The sequence below is a fragment of the Montipora foliosa genome, chromosome 8, assembly GCF_036669935.1.
Source record: "Montipora foliosa isolate CH-2021 chromosome 8, ASM3666993v2, whole genome shotgun sequence".
Taxonomy (NCBI): Eukaryota; Metazoa; Cnidaria; class Anthozoa; order Scleractinia; family Acroporidae; genus Montipora; species Montipora foliosa.
Window position 1 is genome coordinate 46,106,896 of NC_090876.1, and position 10,000 is coordinate 46,116,895.

At 38.5% G+C, this 10,000-nt stretch overlaps 1 protein-coding gene and 1 long non-coding RNA gene across 3 annotated transcripts in view; one reads left to right on the forward strand and one right to left on the reverse strand.

Moving 5' to 3' along the window:
* Positions 1-10,000, reverse strand: part of LOC138013110 (sterol regulatory element-binding protein cleavage-activating protein-like) — a 33,211-nt gene that overhangs the window by 22,598 nt on the left and 613 nt on the right. For both annotated transcript variants that reach the window (XM_068860080.1, XM_068860081.1), the window contains exons 2-7: positions 8,211-8,355; positions 6,427-6,584; positions 5,700-5,858; positions 4,847-4,926; positions 3,789-3,906; positions 363-471 (exon numbers count right to left, since the gene is read on the reverse strand). In XM_068860080.1, coding sequence (XP_068716181.1) covers positions 363-471; positions 3,789-3,906; positions 4,847-4,926; positions 5,700-5,858; positions 6,427-6,584; positions 8,211-8,355 — 769 coding nt within the window. The remainder of the gene's footprint in view (positions 1-362; positions 472-3,788; positions 3,907-4,846; positions 4,927-5,699; positions 5,859-6,426; positions 6,585-8,210; positions 8,356-10,000) is intronic.
* LOC138013111 (uncharacterized) overlaps positions 9,947-10,000 on the forward strand; it is a 10,683-nt gene continuing 10,629 nt past the window's right edge. The window contains exon 1 of the long non-coding RNA XR_011125177.1: positions 9,947-10,000. This exon is cut by the window's right edge and continues 87 nt beyond it. This is a non-coding gene — a long non-coding RNA (uncharacterized lncRNA).

The following is a 10,000-nucleotide window of genomic DNA, read 5'->3' on the forward strand; positions in this document are numbered from 1 at the left end:
AGATCACTTGCCTCCCACCAATATGGCTCGGGTTCGATTCCCAGATTCAGCTTCATATGTGGGTTGAGTTTGTTGGTTCTCTACTCTGCTCTGTAAAGGCTGGTGATGTCAAGCTACCAGCCAGGAAACTTGACGTCAGGTACAAGTGCTTACTGGGACCAGCAGATAATAAATCAATTATTTTTTTCAGTTTGAAAGTTAAGATATCTGCCTTTTCTCGGCTTTGTTACCCACACAACCAGTTCACTGGCAAATGGTTTTCAGTACATGTAGACTAATGCATTAGTGATTGATGATCTGAAATTTTTCACAGGACATTATTTTAAACAAAATTTCCACCACTCTTTCACAGTCATTAATACCTTGTAGTATATGTGCACAACATTATCTCTTTCAACAACATTGTGTTCTGCAGTTTGTGAGGCTAGAGGAAACTCCCTTTTTAACTGTTTGCCAAGCTCATTCATATATCTGAGGAAAGAGCACACACATGTCTGCATCAAAGTACATGCTTACATTTGTATACTGTATATAACACAACCTTCCCTTTGGTGAGGTACCCCATAATGATATCATAACTCAGAGAACTTTCTGGACAAATTTCAAATCGGTCAGTATAAATGCAGACTGCAGACTGTGTCTAAAATGCAGGCTACAGTACAAAACAGGCCTTGACCCAGGCCTAAGCCTGGGCCTCAGTCTGCATTTTAGACCCAGTCTGCAGTCTGCATTTTATACTGACCGAATTTCAAATCCATGTACATTGTAACAATTGCAATTACAAAAGGAAATTTGAATGAATATTAAAACATCAATACTTCCAATTTTCTCATCAAATGTTTCAATTAAACTATAATTCAACATTTGTCAGCACCATCGAGAGTGGGTTACATCTATGGGCTTCAACCTTGCTTGAATAAATGTCCAATAAAAATAAAACGTTCAATGAATGGATTTTGACTCAAATATAGAAGTCTTTGACCCAGGCCTTAATACATGTACTACTACTAATAATAATAATAACAACAACAACAACAACAATAATAATAACACTAACAATCACAATAATAAATAATAATAAATAACAATAATAATAATAATAATAATAATAATGGAAGACAGAGCTAATATCAAGTGGACAAACATTAGGTGAGGTTGACGTAAACAGGAATATTTCAGGGAGACAGCCTTTCGCCATTGCTCTTTGTGTTAACTGTGCATGGTACCACCCTCATTTGTGTTGAGAAGGTCAAATGTTGGTTATGTATGGGGTGGACGTGTGTCGAAGATAAACCATTACGTTAAAATGGAGGAATTGTACTACCAGATGGGCAAGTTATGAAGGAGATTGATAACAGTGGGTATAAGTATTTAGACATCCTGGAAACTGATCAGTTGAGGGAGAAGGAGACGAAAGACCTGTTCTCAAAGGAATAATATTATAAACGGCATAGGCCAAAATTAATGCTGAAGACAAAGTTTAGTGGAAAGAATAAAATCATGGCTGTGGATCAACACATGGGCAGTTGCAACTCTAAGGTATAGCGCTGGTGTGGTAGATTGGAAAGTTGATGAGTTAAAGGAGTTGGATAGAAAGACCAGGAAAAATGATGACATTGCATGGTGCTTTGCCCCCAAAAAGTGAGGTGGATCAGTTGTACCCGCCAAACAGAAAGGTGGAAGAGGATTGATTAGCTGTGAAATGTGTGTGAAGGCTGGAGAAATTGTTCTGGCATGGTATAATAAATTATTAGGAATTCGAATGAGAAGTTGAACAGTGAGGGAGCACAGGAAAAGAACGAACTGAATACCACCTTGAATAGATGGTCAGAGAAAAAAATGCATGGCCAATTCTTACGGGAAATGCCTGAGACAGTTGATAAAGTTAAGACATGGGAGTGGACTAGGAAAGGTGATTTGAAATTTGAAACTGAAGCACTTATTTTTGCAGCCCAAGAACAGGCACTGAGGACAAACTATGTTACCGGTAAGTTCAACATCAACAAGTCAGTGGCAGGGATGTCGCTAAGCACCGGCTGCTGGCGAAAATCGCTGCTTGAGAAAGGGATTATTGAATTTTGTCCATCGATCGAAGTGACTGAGAAGATCGCAAATTATTACCTACATTCTATACGTTCTACACTTGATATGTTCACAAAAAAATTGAATATTTGTTAGTATATGGAATTATCACTAGAATTTATCGATACTGGAAATGAAATTGCGAATGAATTGAAAAAGTGTTGTTTTAAGTACCAGAGCTCTCAAGTCTCACACATTGAGCACAAGTCTCGTGCATTTTGATGCAATCTCATGCTTTTATGCACTGGCACTCTTCTGGTAACTAAGCTTTTAAAAGTACTAATGAATTCCAAATTCGTTCCCTCACTGGCGTTAAACTTAAGCCAATGTTCAATCTGTTTGTGTGCGACCAATTTTCTTGTTTCTTCAGGACTTTCACCTGTTAATATACAAAAAATATGAAGTATAGGCCAATATGTTAGCTCAGGCTGACCATAATAACATGGGCTCTCTTAGCAAGCAACATGAAAAACCAAAATGGTGGACTCGATGGTGCATTTCCAGCGATTTGAGAAGTTCAATTTTCAAGAATTTTCTGGGGGAGCATGCCCCCGGACCCCCTATAATTTTTGGCACCTCCATCACAAAAAGCAGAGGACTCTTGGGCCTTTCGTGCAATCTCCAGCTAGCATCTCACTCTTTGGAAACTTTAAGAATTGAGAGCTCTGAAGAACTGTTGTGGGTGTCTTCCCTTTCCCCGCATTCGCCATCTTGAAGAATGCTGCGTGTTGTGAGACACTGGAAACAATCTTGTTACCTGGTCCCTTTTGATGCTCAGAGAATGAACTTAATTGTTACCTCAAAAAAACCTTCAACCGGATGAAATTATCCTTACATGTAGCTACATCCCTGCAGTGGAGTCCCCACTTTGTAGGTTGTGTGGCCAAAAGGGTCAAACAATAAATCACATTATTAGACAGTAAGTGCAAGCTGTAGCTGGCACAGAAAGAGTCCAAGAGAAGACACGACCGTCCACTGGAAGCTCTGCTGTAAGCATAACTTGAGCAAAAGTGAGAAATGATATGATCACCAACCGGATAGTGTGGTAGAAAACAAAAGATGCAAGATACAAGTACTGTGGGATATGACCATACAGTGTGACCATGTTATCCAGGCCAGAAGACCTAACGTTGTTGTTGAAAAGGAGTCAGAATTGTGGATATTGCTTCACCGTGGGATTACAGAGTGGGTGAAAAGATTAATAAGTACCAAGAAACAACTACTGGTACCACTTCCTGCTGTCTGATACCCCATAGCTTTCCAATCTCCTTTTTCAAATATTGAAGATTTGAAAAAGGAGATTAGAAAACTATGGGCTATCAGACAGCAGGAAGTGGTACCAGTAGTTGTTGGTGCACTCGGAGCAGAAAGCAAAAGGTTGGCTACATGGCTTGATAAGCTGGGGTTTACCATTAGGACAGGATTGCTGCAGAAAACAGCTTTGTTGGGAACAGCAAGGATTTTAAGGAAGGTATTGGAAAGGTGAAGGAGAAGGAATGACCCAAGGCACCTTTGGCCATTGGATATGGCTCGCTGCCTTGGTGTAATGTTGGTATAAAATCCACCAGAGCTAAAGCAATAATAATAATAATAATAATAGTAATAATAGTTTATTGATATCCCTCTCGCAGCCTAAAGGCTGAATTACAAGGATATAATAATAACAACAATAATAATAATAATAATAATAATAATAATTACTATACCTTGCATCATGCGAGGAAAGTACAAGTGTTACTGCATACTGGATTATGTGGTTGGGTCCATCACTGTGTAAATTGGGGTAAATTCCTGTGTGTCTGATTGGTAAGCCAAGAATGTACTCTGCGCAAACAATGGCACATTGAAATGAATAACTGAGATGGAAATTGTTATCCCGGTAGATGAAATCAAAGAATGATATTTTTTTCAATGATGGCGAAACTTGAGAAAATCAGAATGTTCCTTTGCAAGCTCTAGTCGAACCTATGACCTTTCGATTACTACGGGGTAGTTGGGATGCTCCTACAGGGCTGGAAATTTAGAAAAACATTAAGTCAAAAATTTGCGACTGGCTTCAAAATTTTAGTGGCAAAATTATCAGGGCGTACAACTTTGCGATAATGCTATTTTGAGCTGTTATTTTGTGTAAAATAATTATTCTTTTCTGTGACAAACTGCATGAGCAGAACAGAACCTCGCCTTCTGGCATTGGTCAAAGTTCATTGCTTCAGTCTTAGTTTCATTGCCAGATAATTTCTTGTCACCTTTGTTAACACCAGTAAAAAGAGCACACCAGAAAAGATTCTTGGAATGCATTGTGGTCCGCATAGTAAGAAGCACTGAAGCACTGAAAAACTTTGAAGAGCATTGAATAACATTGAATAGAAACCGTGACTTTGTACCATTGAGGTAGACATAAAAACTACCGGTAGTTGCAAAGTTTCCACTTATTGAAATCTTTTAGTCACACAAAAGCAATCTTCAGTCAAAAAACGACTCATATGGGCGCAATTTCCAGGCCTGTCCTATGCTCCTGGGAGCTAGGCCATTAAAATAGATTCAGGCACAGTCTGAAGCCTCATCTGTAGCTTGGCATATTTTGTTCGTTACTTTCTTTGAAGAATGTTATCAAAAATTTTCAAGGACAATGCTGTACACATATAATTATTCAAATTCCAGGAATGACAAAATAGATTTCCAAACCTTGTTTGTGAGGGTCATCCCTTAAAAGCTGCTTTAAAAGCTTTACACCAAGACTAAATTAAACACATTAAATGCTTACCTCTGAGAGCAATATTAAACGACAGCTTAATGCTGCGGTCTAAATAAAGATCATCAAGAACTGAAGGGTCTTCATTGAACCTAAAGAAAAAGAAAATTTGAAAAAAGTTCTCTGTCATCTATAGCTCCTTGAGTTTGGAAATTCCATTATAGTGTTGAAATCAGACTCCCCACATTTCAGGGTTTTCAAAAAGCAGGGAGATCATGTGTTCAACAATTTTCTCGAGTACTTACATAGATGGGGAGGTGCGGTGGCCTCATGGTTAGTGCGCTCGACTCCGCATCAAGTGATCTGCGTTCGGGTCCTGACTGGGGACATTGTGTTGTGTTCTTGGGCAAGCAGACACTTGATTCTCACGGTGCCTCTTGCCACCCAGGTGTATAAATGGGTACCGGCGAATTTAATACTGGCGGTAACCCTGCGATGGACTAGCATCCCATCCAGGGGGGAGTAGAACTACTCCTAGTCGCTTCATGCTACAGTAACCGGAGATAAGCGCCAGCCTGATGGGCCTTCTAGGCTCGTAGCGGACTTTACCTTTATCTTACATAAATGTATTTTCTGCTAGGAGTGGGAAAAGTTCTGTACCTTATGTAGATAGAAAACATTCTACAATAACAATTACTATTATGTGATACAAGAACCTCTTCTGATTCTAGTGTGTGTATATCTGGGGCTTTCCTGGCATAGGCCCAGGGGGCCTATAATGGGAGAAGAATGACAGCACAGTGGAGAGCATAGAGCGAGATCGTAGTCTTGAAAAGAGGCCTTCAAGGACAATAATTTTATACAAGTTTAATCATGCTTGTTCCAAACGTTTTGAATGCTACCTTTAAAATAATTTATTTCTAACCTTTCCATGCTCCTGCTCCAAAGGTTAGCCGGGGAGAGCAACAGGCATCCTTCAGAAGGGAGATATCTCTGATCTTTGATCATGTAGCCAGACAGATGTGCGACACTTGAACCAGAACTTACTTGTAAGCAAACATCACTTAATTTGACAGCATGGCCCCTGTTTAAGAAGGCAGTGGAGTCAATTTAAGCCTACTAGTTTGCCCATGGCCAATAAGTACATGTACCACTTGCATAGATACCTTTATTTGATGCTTTAATTCACTTAATAAATTTTTCATACTTTCTCTAAAGTAAGTTCAAAAATGCAGATAATTTCATCCTCCTTGTCTACAAGCAATTTCTTGCAGTTGTGAAATGGATGGCCAAAGGCCAGTAAATTATGATTTAATGGAGTTAACCTACATTCATGGGAACACATGAGCCTAACAAATTGACCTGCTCCCAACTGAGTGGCTTCATAACTCAGTTGGTAGTCTATTAAGAGCATTACACTGGCATTGCAGAGGCCATAGGTTCGAATCTTGTTGAAGCCACCTGAATTTTTCAGGTGTCTCTAAAAGACAATAATTACCGGTATTATTGCTTTAGTTGCCCAGGTAAGTCCAAGGATCACTTGTCTAATTTTCGTTTACACCTACATTTGTACACTGTAGGTTAAAATGTTGTGCCATAAAGCTAACAATTAAAAACAAAAACAAAAAAAAAAAGAAACCAATGGTTTATACCCATCTTCAAACTGGAAATCTGTGATAAACTTTGTGATGTTGAATGCTGGCCTCAATGCCTCCTTTATGACCTTGTTATTTTGTAAGTGAGGTCTCCAAGGACTGATGTGTGCCATTAGAATAAACTGCTGAATATAAAGCAGTGGATCACCTACAAACTGTAAAAAACAGTCGCTGTCAAGACAAGAATTTAAGAAAACAACTTACAGAACATACCTGAAACTAGATCACTCGTACCTATACCACTGATGATTTTATTAAAACATTGATTGTTTTGAAAACTGAATGCGGTGATCATTTCAAAGCACAACAGTTGTAAACTGAGCGGTCTCCAATAATTTTATTATAATAACTATTGTAATACTTGTAATAATTACAAGGTGACGTAAACAAATGAGATGAGTTATGGCACCTTAATTAACTAAAGCTCAAAATTATTAATGTAAAATTATTTCCAAAAACATATTTCATGCTGAGAATCAAAGATGTCTTGTCCTAACTTATACATGTAGGTGCTAATCCAAAAACAAAATAAATAACATGGAAATGTCATCCTTTTAATCTCCATTAGGTGTCCAATTAATTTTCATCAAATCAGTTCACTGCCATTGAATTTTCCATGCTTCAAACATCCACCAATGCAGCACCCCAGTTCCTTTAGAAACCAACCTTCTTTAACGATAAAGTTGTTAAAAATTGTATGCAACTAAACAATGCTTTGATTACAACGGTTATCTTTTGAAAGGATTATTGAACAAAATTAATTCAGTTTTGCATAATTGTCCTTTACAATTGCTGCACTAAAGTAGCTTAATGTTATAAATGGCATCTGACAGGATGCGGTGATGCGGATCTGCATAATTCCCTAAAATCCGCATCCTCCACATAATTACGATATTTTCCATATAAACATAAAAAATGCCTGATATTAGTGATAAAGCAGCTGCTTACCATCCTCATAAACATAAAAGACAAAGAGATGGACTGTTTTGAAATGCTTATTTTCCTGAAAATTGAAGATCGATTGAAGAAAACACACCATTTCGTTCGCAAGATGAAAGGTTGTTTACTAAGCAGTTTCCGCGCATTTTTCGGCAATGAGCCCGGACAATAGAACCTGTGTTATAAATTACAAATACCCTGGGGTCCAAACTGTAAAAGATTTTCGGTTGCAATTTTGCAACAAGATATGTGAAAATTTAGGTGCAAATTTCATAGTTGCAAATTAAATGTACCATTTGTAATCGTAGGGAAAATAATGTAAGAACCCGCAATACATATTTTAAAAAATTGCTGATTCAAATGATCAATGATCAAGGAAATGGATCGCCGTCCAGCCATATTACAATTTTGCTCCCTATCTCCAAATTAAAACAAAATTCATGGAGACAAAAAATAATTTTTTTATCGCTTTATTTATTTTAGCAAAAGTTGCGGCAAAATGCCAACTCCTAACCCTTTTATTTCAACAATATTTTTTCATCCTGCTCTGAGAAAAGCTAGTATCTGGCTGATTATTTTAAGCTAGCTAGAGAATAATTTACAATGTATGCTCCTAGGTCATGCATCAACCACACAGAGGCTCCTCAGGGTGTTTTTCAATGCAACCTTGTTGGGCTGTGTCTTTGCAATACTTTGGAAAAGTTACATGTATAAGCAAGAGAGCGACAAGAGATTATTGACATTATTAAGAGATTATATATTTTACGGGAAAGAGCAGTCAATTTTTTTTAATGTTTACGTAGTAATATTCATGTTAGTAACAACAGATAGCTTGGATTTACCCATCTTGGAATGGTGCTGTCATTTCCCTGTAGAATTCTCTGTGTTTTAGCTCTGCTATCTGCCACAGAAACTCCAGAAGAACTTAGCGTTATCCATTCTATTGCAGCTGAGCCGCCAAAAAGTGGAACAGAGAACAAAGGGGCACTGGCAAAACAAAACAAAAATAAAATGGTTGGACCAATATGCAAAGATAAAAATTATTTTATTGTATTTTCCTATACACATGCATTCCATTAGGTAAAGCTGACTAAAGAACCCTTAAACTGACATGTGAACAAGACTTTCCAGTCTAGAAGCAACCTACATGTAAATACACTGCAATTTAATTAACTTCAAATGTGAGACGACAATAAATCCTAAGACATTTAGAGCTCTTTCCATGAACACAAGGGAAGGTCAAGAAAGGCATGATGGTTGTGAGAGAGAGGTACATGAACCATACAAAATGACCATCAAGTTGGCTGATGAATAGTCAGAAACAAAAAGAGAGTTTGTACATGTAACTGTGGCAACATTGGCAAATCCTAAAAAAATGAAAATGGTCTTCTCACCATGTTATTAGGAGCACGGGTGACCTGAAAACACTAACCCCCAGTCCATGGACCTCCCTACGGACCGGATCCACAGATTGCCTTACAGACTGGTCCATAGACTACCCCTACAGACTCCCTCAAAAGGCCACCCCAAAACAACATAGATACAAAAATAAATAAAATCAATAACAACTAAAGATTTGACTTACCGGTTGTCTGGATAGCCCACTCATGTCAGCGAAATCTCAGCCGTTATGCTTCACATCTTTAACAGACTATTTAAGGCTCAGGCTTAGGCGCAAGGTATATTAATCATGCATTTCCACTTTCTTCGCTGTGGACCGGAGACCGATAATAACTAAGTTCCTTCCACCATTTTGTTCAGAAGACAGAGAGGTTGTATTCTATTTCATAAAGCGCGGGGTGAGTATCCAAACCCAATGGCAGAGCGAAAGAAAGAAAACACAAATGTACACACATAGAAGTTAATTACTATCAGTCTTTTTGAACCACTCCGGTCCACAGCGAAGGAAGTGGCAATATGTGATTAAAATACTATACCATGTGCCCGAGCCTGAATCTGTTAAAATTTGCAGAACGTAACGGTTGAGATTTCGTGGACACGAGTGGTCTGTTCAGAAAACCGGTAAGTCAAATTTATTTTATTTATTTGTATTTCTATGTTGTTTTGGGGTGGTCTGTAGAGGGGGTCTGCAGGAGAAGTCTGTGGACCGGTCTATAAGGCAGTCTGTGGACCTGGGCTTTAGGGGGGTCTGTGGACCAGGGGTCAGTGTTTTCGGGTCACCTTAGGAGCTCCATCAAAACAACAAGTTGTGCAAAAGGGGAAAACTGTTGCCTCCTTGAAAGATCTCAAAAAGAGGACATAATTCTTCTAGCAAAAACTGGAGAAGGACTAATTAGCTCTTTGGATTTTAGAACAAACACTGGGGATGATGAGAAACAATAATTGATAGAACAACTAATTTCGACTCCAAATTACCATGGGGGCTACCCCATGGGGACAGAGTAAGTACACAAGCCTTGATGTACACATGTGCAGAGCAATAATTTTTCCGAAGTTATTCAGGACATTAGAAACCGAAAACTGGTTCCACCACTTGCCCGTAGATCAGAGGAAATGAATCTGCATTACCAATCACAAAGAACATTGGGTAGATTTCTCAGAAAAGTACTTGCGGTGACTGGCTTTCTCTCGAGTATCCCCCCATTATCAAGAAAAGTGTTTGTACATACCT